The 19,213-nt window shown below is 40.7% G+C and overlaps 2 protein-coding genes across 2 annotated transcripts; one reads left to right on the forward strand and one right to left on the reverse strand.

The window, feature by feature from the left end:
• The first annotated feature begins 483 nt into the window (after positions 1-483).
• zcchc4 (zinc finger, CCHC domain containing 4) lies at positions 484-11,335 on the forward strand. The gene is made up of 13 exons (XM_035148231.2): positions 484-682; positions 1,704-1,822; positions 1,904-1,986; positions 2,905-3,177; positions 4,027-4,107; positions 8,141-8,213; positions 8,291-8,441; positions 9,354-9,454; positions 9,801-9,922; positions 10,477-10,552; positions 10,637-10,688; positions 10,835-10,982; positions 11,064-11,335. Exons 1-13 carry the CDS (start codon positions 583-585, stop codon positions 11,197-11,199), a joined length of 1,515 nt encoding a protein of 504 aa, XP_035004122.1. The 5' UTR covers positions 484-582; the 3' UTR covers positions 11,200-11,335.
• si:dkey-219e21.4 (nuclear factor 7, brain) lies at positions 3,211-7,982 on the reverse strand. Its single transcript, XM_047338917.1, has 7 exons — positions 7,911-7,982; positions 7,414-7,628; positions 6,305-6,400; positions 5,986-6,219; positions 5,866-5,885; positions 5,616-5,746; positions 3,211-5,449 (listed from the first exon to the last, which is right to left on the reverse strand). Exons 2-7 carry the CDS (start codon positions 7,624-7,626, stop codon positions 4,851-4,853), a joined length of 1,293 nt encoding a protein of 430 aa, XP_047194873.1. The 5' UTR covers positions 7,627-7,628; positions 7,911-7,982; the 3' UTR covers positions 3,211-4,850.
• Positions 11,336-19,213: the final 7,878 nt, after the last annotated feature.

Consider the following 19,213-nt stretch of genomic DNA (forward strand, 5'->3'; position numbering starts at 1 on the left):
ACAGTTTTCAGTCAAATGCAGAGCATGAATAAAATACGGAGTTGAGTCACTGTTATTTCACTTGGTCTGAAGTGGTTGATCCTGTTCCATTAGTTCAAGGAATGACGTTTGGTTTGATATCCTGCATTTGCACCAACTGATCACAACTTCCCAACAATATCTTTTTTTGTAGTAAAATGTATGCAGGCCAACATCATTTAAGATAATAACAAATTTAAAAAAGCGGAATAAAGAAACAATAATATTCAATTCTAATTGTAAGTTCACAAAAGGACTAATTCTAAAATGAATGTTTTTAATGGGAAAATAATATTTTTTGACCTCAAATAAAATAAAAATGAAAACTCAAGAAAATAGAACTTTTGAACCCCAAACTCAGGAAAATGTCTAGTGTTATTGACAATAAATAATATTGAGAATAAATTATCGAATGATCACAGAACAAATGCTGCGGTTTTGGTTTCCAGCCAATCAGCTTTTATTGCGACGGAAACTTGAATACGTCATTAGTGCGCGACTCGAAGCAGCATGGCTGATCTCTCGTGTTAGAGACTGTAAACGAAATCTCACCAGCTCTGGAACATGAAAGATATTAAAGACATGGCGGAGAACCACGACGACAGCCTCGGGATAGAGGTGATTCTTCCAGAAGGGGGTACAACTGCGCCATGTTGCCCGCATGGTAAGTACAGGAGTTAAAAACACACCGAAGCGCTTCAGAAAATCCGACGTTTTAAAGTTTTCATGCATCTTAATATACCTTTTCACGCTCTGAATAGTGTTATTCGTGACATGCTACGGACAAACGACGTGTTTTAGTCAATTCGGCTCGTTAACACTGCGCTAAACAGCTTTTATAGTAATGGGGGCTTAACTTTAAAACTACCTCACACAAGCTAACACGGTGGCAGAAAAAAAGATAAACACGTGTCTAATATTTGTTTCAGTTTAGTTAATGTCGTTCTTCTCAGAGCTGTCTAAAAACAAAACCACACACATGCATATTCCATGAAGGAAAATATAGTAATAATACTGTTATATAAATAATATAACAAACAGATGGCCATCCCCTTTTTGATTTCCTTAATTTTCATAAATCAATTACATATTAACTAATATCCATCATCATAAGACACATGTTTCATTATGTCCATACTGTTTCATTATTTTTCTTTAAAACCTTTCTTGAATAATATCTGTGCAACATTTGAAACACTTGTCCAGAGAATTCCACAGTTTCACTCCATACACAGAAACACACATCTGGTTTAATGTTGTGCGTTTATAGGAAGTAAGTGTTTCTTTACACGTAACGAATAATATTTTCCATATTAGTCAACTTAATATTTAAGTTTGATGTGTGACTAGTTAAACAGTCTGTAAGGCTTAAGGGTCTAATATTAGTTTTATATATAGTGTGTTGCCCCACACCTCAGTGCAATAACCAATTTATGTAGGAATAAGTGAAGAACACAAATTATGAAGTGTCCTTTGCTTTGTACAGTACTGGAATACTCATGTTCACTTTCCTCTATATATATTTTTTCTTCATATTCAAGTCATATTCTATTATCTAAGTACATGCTGCTTCTTAACTGTAAAATCAGTTCAGTCCACCTCTCTCTCCATCCACAGCCTACTGGTTTACTAGGGTTGCTCCAGGCAGAGTAACGTCCAAATAAATGCCACGTGTGTTTTGTCAGGTCCTACCTTGCTGTTCGAGAAGGTCAGCAAAGGAGAAGAGACCGGCCGGAGATTCTACGCCTGCTCAGCCTGTAGAGACAGAAAAGAATGCAGTTTTTTCCAATGGGAGGAGGACAAGGTACAAGTCGCTGATATCAACACATCTGAAACCCTGACTGAACCAGTGGACATTTATTCATGAGTCTTATTTGTTCTGAAGGTGTCGGAGGCCAGGCTGTTGGCCAGAGAAGCAGAGAACAAGTCAAAGAGACCGCCGGTCAGCCACCAGGAGTACTGTACCAGGTGAGAGCTACAGCATGGCATGGTCTCCAAGGAAGTAGAGGTCTGTTTGTAGTAGCCCTTTACGACGCTTGCTTAGACGCAGATGTGCTGGGAAAAACTACACCTTATAGATAAAGTTGTCTTTCACCAGATCTGGTATTAACACTTGTCCTTAGTGATCGGATCACAAGTGTTCAGCTCCAAGTTAAGGTCTGAACACGCCCAAATGCGTTCGGAGATCCGATCACAAAAAACACATTTGGAGGTGGTCAGGGAATTCGTGTGGCTACATTCTTTTTGCTATGTGAAGGCAAATCCGTCCTGGGCCACATTGGAAGGACCGATTACTCAGCTGACGCCTCAGACTCGCTACGGATTAAACGTATTTCTACACTTCTCGGTAAAAATACATGATTTGTTTGTGGCCACAATATCAACACTATCTCATGATTGATACTTTTTCTAAATTGGTAAAATCTTTATGTTTATTCAGTTCCTCCCAACTCCACCCTCTGTTTCGCCCGTGGCGACACACAAACATTGTCATTAGAAACATCTGGGTGAAAAAAATAATTTTGTCTTTACAAACACAAATAATTGTGATAATATTCATATAGAGAGAGGAAGTGAGATCTGGTCACATGAGACACTCAACATTTTAATGTCAGGTTTGAACACTTTCATTGCAGTCAATAGAAACCTAAAGCAGAGGACTCAGTGATGCCATCTGTGACTGGAAACTATAATACACATATTTACTTGTTGACTTTTAAATGTTACACAAATCATTTACTTTATGGACACAAGACATCATCAGCTTGATATAGGCTGACGTGGTAAAAAAATGCAGATGGTTGTAAAGTCAAATTAATTTGACCAAATTCAGAATTGAACATTTTAACTAAGTTTTTTTGCCCCAACTCTTAAATCGTCCCTCAGGTTCAGGAAGTTTTCCTCCCTCCGACCGGATGAGAAGAAGTTCTGCCAGGACTGTCAGACTCTGCTCCCGGCAGGAGAGCGCGAGGCCCACTCCTCTCACCGATTCACAGGTGTCACCGAAGCCCAGCTGAAGAGGCCCAGCGTGCTGCTGCGTCCTCTGAACAACAAGAAGAGCAACGCCCAGTACCTGTTCACCGACCGCAGCGCACACTTTCTGCTGGACACCTTAGCTGGTCTGGGCTACACGAAGGTCGTGTGTATGGGCACACCCAGGTGAGGGGGACATTCACTTAGAACATACTGATGTCTGTTTCAGTTATGGTGGCTCAGCCTGTTTTTAATGTTCAGCCAAATCACAAAAACACATCTCCTCTGTAGTAAAGTAACAGTATGACAGTAGAGAAACCGATACAACCAATTCAAACTAAGTAGAGTAAAAAATTCTGAAGTCAATTAATCAAATTGTATTAGTATAGTCCATATTCACAAATCACAATTTGTCCTATAGATCTTAACAAGGTGCAAAATCCTCTGTTCTAAACCTTCGAGTAGAGTGAGGAACAACTACAAAAACTCTTGACAGGGAAAAAACATAGAACTCTTAGAGAGTCACATGTGAGGGATCCCTCTCCCAGGATGGACAGAAGCGTGACAGAGCACAAACTAACAATATTTACAACACTGATGAGAAAAGACATGGTATGGAATAATGAAATGATGTAGATATATCGGCTGATATTCTTTATATTATATATACTGTGGGTTGGTAGGTTGTTGGTTCACTTGTAGTGAAGGTGATAAATTATGCTTTGACACAGAACTAGTAGATGTCAACCATTAGAATTTCATGCACAATGCTCGAATCACACTCACTAATATACTGAACTGATCGTAGAGACAGTACTGTGATAGACAATAATGTCAGTTTCAGAGCTATTAAATGAACCCAGTCTCACCTCCTTATTGGAGACAAGGAAACACTGAAATACTTATTATTGTCACTAATTTCAACTTCTGCAAGTAACCATACAATACAGTTGCAGGACTGGTTTTAAAATGTGGTAAAAAAAGATTTTAAACACTGAAATCCGTTTTACCCATGATTGTTGTTGTTTGTGTCAGACTCCAGGAGCTGATCAAGCTGCGCAACCTGGAGCAGAAACATGAGCCAATGAAGAGTCTGCTGCTGGATATTGATTTCAGGTCAGTTTGTCATATCTCTTATTTTCTCTTGTTGCTACAAACAGCTGCTCTGTCTCAGTGGTTTCATGACAGTATTCGGAGCTAATTTCTCCTTAATCCAGGGCCTGTCCTGTCTTGACTTTATGCTGCCAGTCTTTCCTGTGCTGGAAACCTCCCAACCTCACCTCTCTCCCCTCCCTACTGACTTAACAGGGGTTAGAGTTAACACAATGTGCCATAACAGGAAAAACATCTACAAATAATCACTGTGGCAGACAATATCAAACTCTAGTGATGATGCAGAATCCTGTATTTTCCTTTCCCAACATACTTTCAGTGATAAAGAAATATGAATGATTTACACAAAAATTACAGACTTAAAAAGGCTTGATTATTATGTTCCATGGTTAATATTGAAGCTTTCTGTGCTATATGACTCATTAAAAGCTGCTCAACAACACAATCCGACTCTTCCACCTTAGTCAGACAACTTACACTAGTCTAATCTAATTTGAACAAGTGTTGTCTGACCTTGCACGCTGTCAGACAAGGTTGAACACTGGTTGTCAGGTCTGAGCAAGGCCTAAATTACACATAGGTCTGATTGTAACAACCCTGAAAGGATGGTGTGGTAGTGATTTAGCTAAAGGATGATTGGTTAAACATGGCATGCCTTTGATCGAAAAGACAGCGCACATTATCATTGGCAAGTTAAGTCCACATCACTGTCCATTTTGCCCCTTCCCTGAAGTATCCTCAGAACATCACGGGTTGTTGAGGGGACAGATGTCCAGGTGGTTTGGCCACATCTGGTTCTGTGGTGTTCTCAGGAAGCGTATAGCGGGGTACAGGGGCTCGGTGAACTGGTGATGAGCCCTGTCGAACACCGGCGTCATGGCTGCGGAGAACTTCTGCAGGACAACCATGGTGTCTGCGTCATAAAACATCAGCTGACCCTTGTCATAATTGACCCACACGCCCACCTTTCCGATCTGTGTTTGCCCGACCCCCTGACACGCCACATGCCGGTCGTTGTGCCAAGCAGACAGACTGCGGTTCCGGAGCTCTACGCACCACGAGTTCCTGTTCCGGCCCAGTTTGGTTCCCTTGTCTCGGCCCTTCCTCTGCAGGCTCGTGTAGGCTACGCCCACAGCCCAGGCGGAGCTGCAGCGTACGTCGACCTCCCAGTAATTCTGACCCACTGTGACGGGAGACGAACCCAGTGCACAGCACACTTTGTCAAACTGGAGAGGATGCTCCGGAGCTGAGTGGCCAGAGTCTGACAAGAACAACGCTCGCCCGTCTGAGTTCACTGTGATCAGGCTATGGCACGTCTGTCTGTCAATCACCACAGGGCATGAATCTGTAACTCAAACAGAAAAACAATATTATTGTCCAATGAGGATAAAGGAGGAAAGACATTTTTGTGGCTCCGAGCCAAATCTAAAACAACTCCTTGCACGTGTTTATGCCACTCCTTGACTGACTAGCCCAAAATGAGTAGATGAAGAATATAATCAGCTCAGTACCTAACAGCAGAGTCTTCCTCTGCAGCTGGGCTTTCAGGTTTTTGGAAATGGAGTATAAAGTTTTACGAAGCCTGAAGAATCTCTCGTCATTCAGTCGGATTTCCTTTTCAGAGGCGTCTGGCTTCTTAGGACTGGAAGAGTGATCAAAGAAAAGTGAAGACTAGGTGAGAAACTGAGTCAGAGACATCTACGGCAGAGCTCTGAAGTAGATAGAGCTGAAAACGATTCATCTGATGGTGCAGTGTTTTACCTCACATTCTCAGATTGACCCTTGAGAGGAAAAATAAAGAGAAACACTAATTAAAAAGGCAGGGAAATACCTTAAGTTACAATGTTTTTAAACTGTGGTATTGAGAGACATGAGTCAGACCTCATCTTCCTCTGCTGCAGCACTCTTGCTCAGTGCTCTCTGGGTGCTGCCCATGATCTTGGTCACCTGGTCCTGGTGCTGCTTCCACGTCTTCAGAACCTGGTCCAGTCTACTTCTAGTCTGTCTCAGGTCCAGCTCCAGAGAGTCCAATACGGCCTGCTCATCCTGCTTCAGGACAGCCAGAATTTTCTCAAAGCGCTCACGGACCTGCTGCTTCATCGTCTCTGTGCTCCTCTACAGAGATATAAGTTATTATCTGCACTTTGATGTGTTTTAGTAAATTATTTGATGTATTGTCGGCGTCTGGATCTATACTTACAGAGAGATCTGTGTTTCGTTTTTTCAGAGATTGGATGTGGGCTTCAGTCTTGGATCTCTCTGCCTGTAGCTCCTCCAAATGTCTGGACAGCTGCTCCTGTAGAGAGCAGAGTTCCTGTACACTGAGCATGAACGTGCATCACCTTCATTAACAAGGTTAAATGTGAACTCGTCAATGTCATTCGGTGGCCAGAGTCTTTGCATTGGTAATCATTGATTGGTCATTGACTATCGAGGTCCCGTTGATGCACCCTCAGAGAGTCAGTCTCAGCTGTCAATCATGTCACAACCAGTTTTTATAGCATCATACTAATTTAACCAAGCTAGGTTAATGCCCTATCTTGTAGTGAAAACATCCCCCCCCCCCAAATGGATTTGCTTTGAAAGTAAATTAGTTCTTGTTTTTCTTTGGAAAAAGACAAAACGCTACTTTGACTTTTTAGTTTTGTCCATGTGCTAACATGGAAGGGGCGGAGTTTATGATCTATACGGCAGCCAGCCACCAGGGGGCTTCACTTTTGGGAGCTGTCATGTCGTCCATCTCTGGAGTCACTGGTTCTGACTTAGTCTTTTGTATGAGTCAAGGTCCTACAACAAGGTGTCCCACATACATAATGTAGCTCAGTCACGTCTTTCATTAGAACATCCCTGCTTCCTAAATGCTGAGTTTTACTAAATTCCGTAGTATTCCTTTGCATATTCCTGCTAACATACAGACAGATGTACACAAAAACATAACCTCATTGGCGGAGGTAACAATGTACTGCAACCTAAGAATACACAGGCAAATACACTGCAAGTTGTATAGAACACAACGTAAGCTTCCAGGGAGACGCCTACTGAACCCAAAGCTGTGCATGTTGGGACACAGACCTTCTCATTTGTCTCAGTCCTTTTCATTTCTCTCAACGTGCTATACACTGACTATGCTGCAGAAAAGGGCTCAGCCTGGTTTGTGCTCTTGCTCAGATAATGTGAACCTCATCACACAGATGTTTTTTTTCACATCCTTACATGAAATTCTTGGAATCATTTCTGATGTTGGGTCCATGCAGAAACTTTCTAAATTAAGCTGTAAAAATCTTCCAGCCCCACCACTCTCTTGTTTACCTGGGTGGGCTTTCCAGCTTTGCCTTTGTTCCTTTGTAGTTTTGGTGAGCGTGGGAACGGCTGAACTAGCCTGTCACTGTTGGAGTCCAGTGGAGTGAGGCTCAGTCCGTCCTCCAGTACACTGCGGGTGCCTGCAGGGGGCGCTGTGACACCACTCAACTGAGCCGTTGTTGCCTGTCCATTACCGACTGATAGCGACTCTTTTTCTGACATTTCTGAGAGCAGAGCAAAACAACAAACGCACATTAAACCAAGCTGAAGTTTTTGGGCATTTTGCACTTTATTTCAGCAGTTTTCTGTAGTTTTCCTTTGACTGTTTGCAGAGAAACCCAGTCCTTCAGGTTTTGGAAAAGTCTGTGAAAAACAGTTGTTCGGTCACATAGTGTGTTGTTTACTGCAGAATAAACTTTAGAGTTCCTTTATGCTGTAAAAGTACTATATCCATCCCGCAGACTAAATTCTACACATTTGTACGTGCTTCTTTCAGCTTTTCTTACCTGAGATCTTCTTGTCCGTCTCTCGTCTGTTTCTGTAAAGAATGTGCACAGTAGAAGTGCAAAGAGGGTGTGTCCCTGGGTCGCAAGCTTCAGCCTGCAGGTTGCACTCCCACACCTTTTTGTTACCAGGATACACACTTCAGGATCCTGGAGTGTGCATGTTTTTGGACACGGCAACATTAGGAAATATATGTAATTCTGACAAAATATTTCATCCACATCTGTTTCAGATATGCCCAGTTCTACAGCCAGGATGAGTTCTGTCACTACAACATGTTCAACCATCACTTCTTTGGCGGAGAGGTAAAGGTTCAAACACTTTTATTTCCCATGTTATTTCCATTCCCAGTCCTGTGAATTAAAGTTTTGTCTCTTATCAGGCCTCCAGTGCAGTTCTGCAGGCCTTCCTCAACGAGTGTGACAAGGAGAAAGTGGTGATGGTGGCTGACCCTCCATTCGGTGGTCTGGTGAAGCCTCTGGCCAATAGCTTCTCTCTGATCTCACAGACATGGAAGAAGCTGCAGAGCTCTGGTCAGTGTTTCTTCAGTCTCTATAAACATAGTCTGCATGTGAATATGCAGAATCTGGCGAGGGACAAGACTTTGGGGAGAGAAGCCTCTGGTTTCCGTTTCTATAGCAGGCTTTGGTCGCCTGCAGATACACAATCTGTGTGGAGAGCAAAAGAGGCTGAACACATGACCGACATGCATCGTCTATCTGCTTTGTTAAATTTATCTGTATCCTCATGCAGGAAGCTGTTAATAGAGATTAGCCCAAATGTCGTCTGGACCAAAAACCACTACAAAAAGTGTCACTGTTTGTGTTTTGTGAGGAGAAATATTTTACCTGTTTGATAAAAGAAACTAGTCAAACCGTCTACGACATATGGAGGATGGAGTCTGGCCCAGATATCTGCTGCCTATACCGGAAGCCCCAAAATAGTGGCTGTTGCCCCCAGAGGCTAATCCATTGTTAGGCACTCAGTAGAGCACTTGCTGATATTGTTGGTTAGCTGGCATGCTACAGCTGATAAAATCTACTTGTAACAGTTTAAGCGGCAACGCCAGAGGTGAAAAGCTGCTCTTGTCTACATTTGAAATTAAGCTCCAATGAAGAAATTTAAAATAAATCTGCCACCATTAAGCCAGGGGGACAGATCCATATTTGCATAGCAACTGTAACTAAATGGGACGGGCTTGGTGAAGGGTCAGATTCCATCTAACTCACAACAAGGTTAAATCTGTTTCTTTCAGATTCAACTTCCTATTGACATGAAAAAAACATTTACCCTCTGCAGTAAAGTCTTTAGATCCCTTTCTAACATATTCAGTGTCTGTCACATCTCAGTGAAGTATACTAAATAGTTTCACCTATTGATTCTATTTTACATGCAATTTAACTCAAATCCAGTGTTTCTACTAACATGTGTGTTTGTCTGTGCAGAGAGCAGTAATGCTGACATGCCGATGACGTGGATCTTCCCATATTTCTTTGAGCCTCGCATCCGAGAGTGCATCCCCTCTCTCACCATGCTGGACTACCAGGTACACTGACGGGAAATCAGGTTTTAATGACTGGTACAGGGGATCAGCAGACTGATTAAAACAGCTTCAGATTGACCCAGAAAGCATGGGTCAATTTGGGTTTTATTTTGATATCACATCTGCAGTGTTGGATACTGTGTAGTCTTATAATAAGTGAAATAACCAAATACTCAGTCGCTGGATCTCTCTTGCGTTACTGTAGATTGTTTATGGAAAGATCTTTAACTATTTTCTAAGAAATGTTCTGATATAAGTAATATTATTATATAAGGTGCAAACCTTCTTCAACAGGTTGTTCAGGTTTTGTCTCTGTGAACTATGAACAATGTTTTTTGTTTCTAAACAGGTGGACTACGACAATCATCCTCTGTACAAACATGGGAAGACAGGCCGGAAGCAGTCTCCTGTTAGATTGTTCACCAACATCTGTCCCAAAGATGTTGTCCTGCCCAAAGAGGAGGGCTACAGGTATCAAAACACTTTGTTAGATGTTGGATAGTTAAGAGTTTTGGACCAATTGTAGGAGGTTGAGAAAGCATTAACCAATAGAAGAAGAAAAAGAAGCAGAAGTGGCTGGCAGGGTTGCTCAATAATGTTTGAACGACGGGGATTTTGCTGGTATTAATACCATAATGATTTTTCAGTGGGAATGAAATTAACAAAGTTAACAGGTTTTAATAGAGTTTTCAGACTAAAACGTGGCCAGCAGCATTTCCAAAAGTCTTGTAGACTAAGCAAAAGTGATGTTGAAAATGAAAACATATCAGTGTGGTTGTAACCTGATGCATCAGCTGATCAGTGTATATGCCAAATAAAAAAACAAGGAAATGTCGGTACACAAATAGAAGAAATATGTTTACGGTAACAGAAATGGTGGCACTGCTGCATAGTTTGTCCACCACAGAGGATATCACTGGAATAAATGCAACATTCAAGTCTCGAGGTTCAGTACGCAGCCCTGAGATTGTGCAGCTCATATATTTTCTATGTTTAAAACATGCATCCCTCCTTCCTCCTATTAGATTTTGCGCTGTGTGTGAGAGATACGTCTGGTCCCTCAACAAACACTGTGCCAAATGCAACGTCTGTCCATCCAAGGTACAAAACCAGCACTTTGCATACATTATATGTTGCTAACTCAAATAAAAGCAGTCCATTAAACTTTCCTCTCTGTGTCTGCAGGATGGTCGTGAATGGAAGCACTGCTCAGCCTGTGAGAAATGTGTAAAACCATGTATGTAAATCTCTACATAATCACATCAGATAATGTAAAATGCACTTTTATACAGAGGCACTGCGGATCAAAACAAGCAGGAGTCTTCATGTCACTACCTTCTGTCTCATATTAACGTGTGTATGTCATTGTTTGTTTTCTCAAAGCATGGAAACACTGTCAGTCGTGTGGTCACTGTGCCCTCCCAGACCACCCGTGTGGCCAGAGCGAAGGAAAGGAGGGCTGCTTCATCTGCGGCAGCCTGCAGCACAGGCGCAAAGCCTGCCCTCGCAGAGACATGTCAAGGATCAGGAGGTGAGGGTTCCTGTGCATCACTCTCCCAAAAGCATGAAATATTTGCAAGTCCTAACCTGTGTCTGTGTTTCCTCCTGCTAGTCATCGTTCTAACACAAAGAAAGGAGGCAAGAAAGGAGGCAAGAAGCAACCACAACCACCCCTCAGCAAGTCTAAAGGGAAGAGGAAGTCTGGAGCTTCTCGCAGAGCTAAGAAGATGGCTGCTCAGTCTGTGTGACCTCAGCATTCATGCAGTCTTGTCAGCTGTGAGATCAGAAGCTGTGCAATTTTTTTTTTTTACCTTAAACAACTGTAGTAGAATAATAAAAAATAAAAAGTTATATAAAAGTTCAATAAAAGTAATTGAAAACAGAGCTTGCTTTTATCTGGTGGCTTTTTTATTAATCAGAAGAGGAACTGATGGTCTGTAACATGATACTCTACTTGTCGCATTGTTGGATTTAAGTAAAAAATAACCACTTAAAGCTGCATATATTATTTGGCCTTATGTCATATATAACCACTACACGTAGGTATATGAAAAAAAACAGTAACCTATTAATGCAGGCAGCAACATTACCATTAATGGGTCAAATTGTGTCTACCTATGTCAAAGTCTTGAATCCACTGTCACTGGTTCAGTTTCATGTCTCATATCAACCTCATGAAAAATCTTTGATAAACCTGCTGATCAATACCTGGCAAAGAGTGCTACATATATTTCTATAGCACCTCAAAAAAAGGGGAGTTGAGGCAAAGGCAATAAAAAGTGAGTAGTGCAATGATGGAATCAAGACAAAGCAAAAGATAAGAAAAGTAAATGGGATAAAATAACAGATTAACAGAATCATGAGGCAGACTTACAAGGAAGTGACTTTAAATTAGATTTAAAATGACTGATAGTGGGACAAGATCTGGGAGTTTTAGAGACAAACGGAACAATGTTGGAATGACTTCTGTATTTAACTGGTAACCAGTGCAGGAATGCCACAATGACAAATGGTCACAAACTAACTTTGTGAAGATGATGTAGTAATTTTGCCTTTATGAAAGCTCACAAACCAAAATAAGTAGTACTTTTAAATTTTTCCACATAAGTCCACAGGTCTCTGTTTAATCCTCATTAATATCAGTATACTGTGTATACGAGTCTTAAGAACTTCTCTAATTAGGTAGGTGATTGTCTATAATTTTCTAAATACAGTTTCAAAGACATTAATATTTGATCTGGCTCTTCTCAGATTGAAGGCGGCTGTGACAGATTTGTCTGTTACTTAGTTTTCTAAGGGATCAGTTGAATTCCAGATGCCTTTCAAACTTTTTTAAAGATTCTTTCATTTTTAAAAAGTGGAAAACAAAAGCGGCGAATGTTGCTCATGGTGTTGCTTCATGACAAATGTAAATGTTTTCATTTATGGCCACTAGATGGCAGTATTGTGAAGGTTTACTCTGCTGCCTCATTATCTCCCATAATTCTTAGTTTGCCAAAGAACCTGTTTAGTGGTTATGTGTCAAGTGAACATGGCAGAACAGGTTGTGTTGATATTACAACATTTAAGTGTACTAGACATTCATTTCCTGCAAGTGTGAGAGCCTGCACACACACACACACACACACACACGCACAATGTATTATACTGGTACATTGTCTTATAATGTGTATAGATATAGAGTTAATCCAGCCAGAACCATGTGATGCATACATTCACAGTGATGATGGTTAAAAGACAAATTCATAATGAGTAACACACACACACAAACACACATACACACATGAACGCACACACACACCCACACCCACACACACATGCTTGCAGTGATGTTTATCCAGTCTGAAACCTGAGGACAACCAGACACAGGAACACTTCCTTCTCTCTGTGAATATATAAAGTGACTGATTTACACTTATATTTTGAAGAGCACTGATTTAGGTGGAGAGCCGTGAACTTGGTCATGTCGTTGTTTTCCCGGCCATATCCCTGCTCTCCTCTCCCTGTAATGCCTCTTTATTCAAACTACTCTGACAACTGCCATCAGTACAGGTGTCTTTTTATTGCTGTGGAGCAGCTTCACTGAAGACCTGAGCATAGCAGAGAATATGGATATTTCTTATTGCAAACTCTAGAGCTTTATCTATTTTATTTTTTTAAACAATTATTGAATTACTTATTTACTTACACTAGTAATTTACTTTCACTTACACATAATTGTTTTCCCTTTAATACCTTAATTTTAATCTGTATATAATTGTCTTTTTCTTAGCATTCTATTCTTTTTTCTCAATTTATATTTATTAAAGAACACCCATCACCACAACCAAAGCCTAACCTCCCCTTCAAAAGCACAGAGGCAGCCAATCCAAATTTACTTTCTTAAGTACAAACACTGTATGCCAGATGTTGTGTTTACAGCGTGATCTGCTGTCCCCTAGTGGCCAAAATTCTACTGATGCAGCTTAAACATCAGTAATGTAACACTACCATAGGGATTCCACACAATGCTAATTAAGCAGCAGGTCAATTTGTCTTTTGCAGAGATTTAAATTTGGTGTTTGTGTTGACATTACTGTGCTGCCATTCGGTAGCAAATGCACTTTATGTAAACTGGCATGTTTGCTAGAGCTGAGTGACTGAGATGGATTAGGCTACAGCAAAACTAGGGGCATGGCAGAGCCTATGGTGGAACAACATAGGAAGTTTCAGAGCAAAGTTCCAAATATTCTGTGAACAGAGAAAGGATTACTGTCTCATGACAATGGTGGGGGCAAACACAGATTCCCATCTGTGATTGTCCTCATCAGAAACAGCAGAAAGAAGAGAAAGAAACGAGAGAAGACACATACGTCGCTTGATCACTCAATGTCTGTGTAAATACTCTCTCTGCCAGAAGGGGGAGACAAAGGTTCCTCAATGCAGGTTTAAGTCGACAATTGTGAGATCTACTTTGAGTGAAACAAAAGCAGGAGATTCAGACAGAGAGGGTCGATGAGAGGCCAAAGGAGCATTTAAAGAAGCTGTACATTGATGTTTGATTCAAATGCTAAGCAGGCAGAGAAAGATCTGTATCTGTCAGCCTTCCTCCCTATGAAATGGAAATGAGCACAGAAAGAGGGAAAACCGGGGGGTTAGATGTGGATAAATGTGGAAGAATGGAGCTCATTTTTCTCTGCGCCAACATATTTTACATTTACACATCAAAACAGAAGGGCAAAGTGGAAGGATATAATGCAGGTAGAGTATATGAGAGAAAGGGCAGGACAGGAGTGATGTTTATACAGATGAAAGAAGTCAGAGGTGTGGACCCATATACACTCAACACCACACACACTACAAATTCTCCTGCAGCTGCATTATTGAAATAAACAGTCAGTGAGTTATTTTTCTCATTGTGCTTTGTTGATGCTGATAATGAGGAAACTGTCAAATTAAGAGATTTCAAAGAGACGTCAGGAATCACCCCGAAGAAACCATATGCTTGTGTGGTACCCAGAAAAAATATCTCAGATAATTTTGAGAAGATCTTAGATATTATTTAATAAAGCAAGGAAACACTACAGATTCCAGCCACATTATGTTACAACTACAGAATTAAGTTCTTAAATGTGTTTATACCACGAAAGACAATAGCAGATATCCTTAACAAGAGTTGTTAATTCATGTATGATATAAACAAACATGTGATGTGTGTCAATCACTATTAGTTATACTATTGCTGTGCCTATTGTAAATCTGCGTGTTTGGAAAGTTGAGTTTTCTTGAACTGTATTAATGCTCTGGAGCTACTTTATTATTATAACTTAATTATTCCCTGTCATTAGTGAGTCCTCCTCAAACAGTTCTATAACATTGTGTTACTTTGTATTGTTTGTGTGCTGGATGTTGTGTGCAGAACTTTGTATAAACAGTGGTTTCAGTGAAGTTAAAAAACTTTGTGTTCATCCTACCTGGTTTATTGTCATGTTTTTCATAAAAATAACCAGATTTCCTTTATTATACATTTTTGGTTAATACATAAGTTTAAAGGATTGACTTGACTGGTATTTTGTAATACACTGCATGTATTATTTCACACTATTTCAGACCCAAGTTTACAACTTTTCAAAATAAAAGGGTCAATATAAAGCATTACAGCAACAAAGCAAATGTACTTTTACTTTCCAGACAAATTGCTAAAAAAGAGGCGATTATATAAATATTGTCCCCAGGTTAGCACCCCCTACACCCATGAATGACTGTGTCAATCCAATATGGTGAAATAAAAATAATCTGATTATCAGAATGATCTGGCAGGACAGATATTATTGGCTGCAGGCCGCCAGTTGCTGACTGCTGCTGTAGTTTATCAGAGGATGTAGAAAAAGACGTGTTCAAACACGGTCCGCAGACTGAAGGCAAACTGCCACGACCCCACTGTCTGCTACAGAGCACTGGTCACCTGTTTATTCAAATTGTATTAAGATTGAAAGTATCGCATGTCCAAATCAAAACAAGTTTGACACTGCACTCCCCCAGGCCAATAACAATACACATGCCCAGTGTGAGGCAGAGAAGATAAATGGTTCGAGAAATATGCTTTCCAGATACAGACAGAAAGACAGACAGATGTTTATGTTAGATGACATTTTTACAAGATGGGAAGTAAAAGACTTGGACACCCCTCTCTTTTATTTGAGAAGGAATCTGTTATCTTGCTATCTGTAGTGAGCCAAACTGGCATTAGGAAGGATTCAGATTCTAAATTAAAACTGCAAGCATGTTCCATTTTTTTATTGTAAGAAAAATGCATCTGATTTCCTGCTTTTCAGGGACTGTTTTTTTCATTTTTTGCCAGTATATCTCATTTCCTGTCACATTCCAAATGTAGATTCAAGCAAATCTAATCTCTTGTGGTCAGGATGAACCACAGCTCAGCTTCCATGGAACTGCATCCTGCATTCTGGTCCCACTGATAGCACGGTCTCCCACTGTGCTTCGTAAGTCAGAGTAAACTCTGGTGTTTGGACTGGCGGAGCTTCTCTGAGAATTCCAAATCCCTTAACGGGAAATTATGTTCTCATGCGGCATGGTCATCAGCATGTTGGGTAAACAATGCCGTCAGGGGATGCTCTGCGTGCTGCAGGGATAAAGTGTTTGTTATGCATGGATGTAGTTTTTGACGACGGTAAAAAGAGTACAGACTAAACATATATAAATACATACCATATACAGAAATGAACAGGATACAAAGGTTCAAAATATGTATAGAAGACAACCAAGAAAAGAGACAAACAGAAACAGGACTACGCCAAAACCTGGTATATGGCTGGCTTGGTATTGGTATGGCCAAGATATTGAGCACACTATTGATCGCAATATGCTAATTTAGATATTCATGACATCCTTGCATCATATCACATCTGCTCAGTTGGACATTACAGGCCTTGTGTTATGGAGCCGTTTTATTTCCAGTTCACTCCATTCAGACATTTGTCTTCATTTCTGCAGCTCCTCCAGACTTGAAAAGTTTTTTTTTTTTTTAAACAAACCATGATCATTCCCAAACGTAACTGGCACAGACAAATGATTTCCACTGGGAGATAGGGGCAGTTCAGTAAACACATGGGTCGCTGCGGAGTGCATGTACATATTTCCGTTGTGCAATTTGTAGGACTTTCTCTTACATGAAGGACAGAACACCAAATTTTGTAAGTAGATAATGCATTTTCTGTAGTCTATATATAATCTTAGTATTTTTTATAATTTGTACATCTAATAAAATGTTATGTTATAATAAAGGGAAGATGTTAAGATAATCAGAAATGATGATGAGAGGATAGAGAAATGAGAGGGACACTTCAAATAGCACATCTCTGCTTTTGCATTAAAATGGGTCAAGGCGACCAGGTGTTCTATCCCCACTGATACACAGCAGTGTTTGTAGCTAAAAGCTGAAAGGAGGCGAGCTGAAAGAGGTGGTTGATGGTTCGATTGCCATCTCGTCTGAAAGCGTTTCCTGTTCGAGCCTTCAATGACCTTTAAAGCAAAGGGCTTCCTCTCCCCCCCAATAGCCTTTATCTGCTGAGAACAAACATAGTGTACCCACCCATCACAGAGCAGGTGGCCACACACGCACACGCACGCACGCACGCACGCACGCTGGAGTACTCGACCAATGAGGCATCTGATCGCACTTTAAGCTCCACCACAAAGGTTACTTTACTTTTGTATTAAAACTACCCCCTTCTGGGAGAAGAACTTCCGTCTGCAGGACTGTGTCTTTATTTGTCTCTCGCTCTTCACACAAACTGACAATCAATTTAGAGCCTGGTCCCTGCAAAGGTAACACCTGCAAATAAAAGAGCAGACTGGATTCCATCCAAAAGACAGAATTTCTTGAAAATAAGTAAAATAAAGTCAGGGGCACGCACAGCAGAAAATAAACAGATGAAACTCGAACTGTTCACGAAAACAAGGCAGGATCAGGACTCGACAAAGACAGAACTGAGGAGTTGACCTATATAAAAAAACGTAACTAATGACAAAATAAACAGGAGGCACAGACCGAGCAGATGAACCAAATCAATGCGGGACAAACAATCAATTCTGGAGGTAAACACAAAGGCAGGAAGTAAATTGAACTGAGACACACACGAGGGAGATCAGAACTACCAAATAAAACAGGAAACACTGAAAGAAAACAGATAACCCTGACACAAGGAATATTACTGCAGTCTGAAGGGCAACTTAAATATAAACTTGATTGAAGCTACCAAATGTCCTAGTTAAGTAGAAATACTGTTGCTTTGATCAAATTCAAACCTGCATTTTCAGCAGAACAAGCTGTAATCACAACATTTAAATATTTCTATGTATAAAGTTGTAATGGCAAACATGGTAAGTTGCAGACACGTCCAGCAGACACTAAGCTACACTAACTTTCATTTGAAGTCGTGTTTTTGTCCACCAAATGAGTACAAGTTCATTGTTACTCTCCTTTTAGCTCCATTTTGGTCTCAGCAGTTAAATGCTGTGGCTATACAGCGAGGGTTTCAGAGCCTTTTCGCTGATCACTTCCTGGTTGGAAATGAAGTTGACCTGCTGACACTGACACCAAATAGTGAAGCTCTGCACCACAAAACCAGAACAATAAACAATAAAGGATGCTTAAAGTCTCAGCAGAGCAAAAGGGAACTGCAGAGTTGAGTGGTATGTGGGTTCATCACTAAAAGTAACCACTTTCTGTGTATACACATTAAGGCCTGAGATTTACTTTACTTTTAATGCAGTATGTTATGCACCATGGCTGCCTCACGGATCAAATGGTTGGGCAGTGTAGGGGCAGATAGTCCCCATTGTCACAACATTGTTGACTTGAGGGTCTCACTTTCTACAATGGTGCTGCGATGACATTTTCTGCTATGACCTCAGAAGCAACCACAGGTTCCTCCAGTGTTGTCATGTTTTTTTATTTACAGAATGCCAATCCAGAAGTTCGGAGCTCTGTGTTGTTCCTTGTGGTGCCGTCTTGTGGAATACTCCAGTAACATGCAACACGTTTGGTAAGTTTTTAACCATCCAAGATTTAACACCCTCAATACAGTTCAGGAGGGACGTGCAGCAGCGTGGGTCAACATGTTTCATGAGATGGTATGGTTGAGCATCATCAGCATAAAGGCCTGGTCTCACCAGTATACAACATACTGAAATTTAAAAGTGAAACTAGTTAATTTCAATAGAATTACCACCATTGGTGGACTCTCTCGCAAGGGCAATGAAAATATGCACTACATGCTGAGCTTTGAGAGAACAGATTATAGCTTTAATTGACCTTCTTTATTTTAATATAAAATGCTTCACATAAGAGAAAAAGTGTGCAGGCAGGATTTGAAGGCACTGTACAAATATATCTGGTCAGCTCATCATCCCTTTAGCAACTGAGCTAATGTGCTTGCTAACTTTGCTAGCCGTTCCACAGAGGAAACAGAACTGGACCTAAGAGGGGACCTCCACGAGATACAGTATAGTAAATTCTAACAAAGGCTTTTGTCTTTTGAATGTGAAAGAGAAACCACTGGAGGAAATCTTCATGATAAACAACTGAAAAATCTAATTTAGAGAGAAAACTTAAGACCTTTAGATACATATCCCCACACAGATCTAATTTTTGGCCCACTGGGTTACCCCCCAGAGTTTCACTCGTTTTCAGACTAGTCAGCTATGATTTGTAGATGTCAGACGGTTAGGGATCCAAGCTGAGTGAAGTTTAAGTGTTGG

The sequence above is a fragment of the Hippoglossus stenolepis genome, chromosome 23 (assembly GCF_022539355.2).
Source record: "Hippoglossus stenolepis isolate QCI-W04-F060 chromosome 23, HSTE1.2, whole genome shotgun sequence".
NCBI classification, from domain to species: domain Eukaryota; kingdom Metazoa; phylum Chordata; class Actinopteri; order Pleuronectiformes; family Pleuronectidae; genus Hippoglossus; species Hippoglossus stenolepis.

Coding starts and splice junctions, on each gene's coding strand:
- zcchc4 (XM_035148231.2), top strand. CDS start 583: ATGAAAGATATTAAAGACATGGCGGAGAACCACGACGACAGCCTCGGG. Junction 1,823..1,903: donor TCCAATGGGAGGAGGACAAG/GTACAAGTCGCT, acceptor TTTGTTCTGAAG/GTGTCGGAGGCCAGGCTGTT. Junction 10,983..11,063: donor GACATGTCAAGGATCAGGAG/GTGAGGGTTCCT, acceptor TCCTCCTGCTAG/TCATCGTTCTAACACAAAGA.
- si:dkey-219e21.4 (XM_047338917.1), bottom strand. CDS start 7,626: ATGTCAGAAAAAGAGTCGCTATCAGTCGGTAATGGACAGGCAACAACG. Junction 6,401..7,413: donor AAGCTGGAAAGCCCACCCAG/GTAAACAAGAGA, acceptor TGCTCTCTACAG/GAGCAGCTGTCCAGACATTT. Junction 6,220..6,304: donor AACGAAACACAGATCTCTCT/GTAAGTATAGAT, acceptor ATATCTCTGTAG/AGGAGCACAGAGACGATGAA.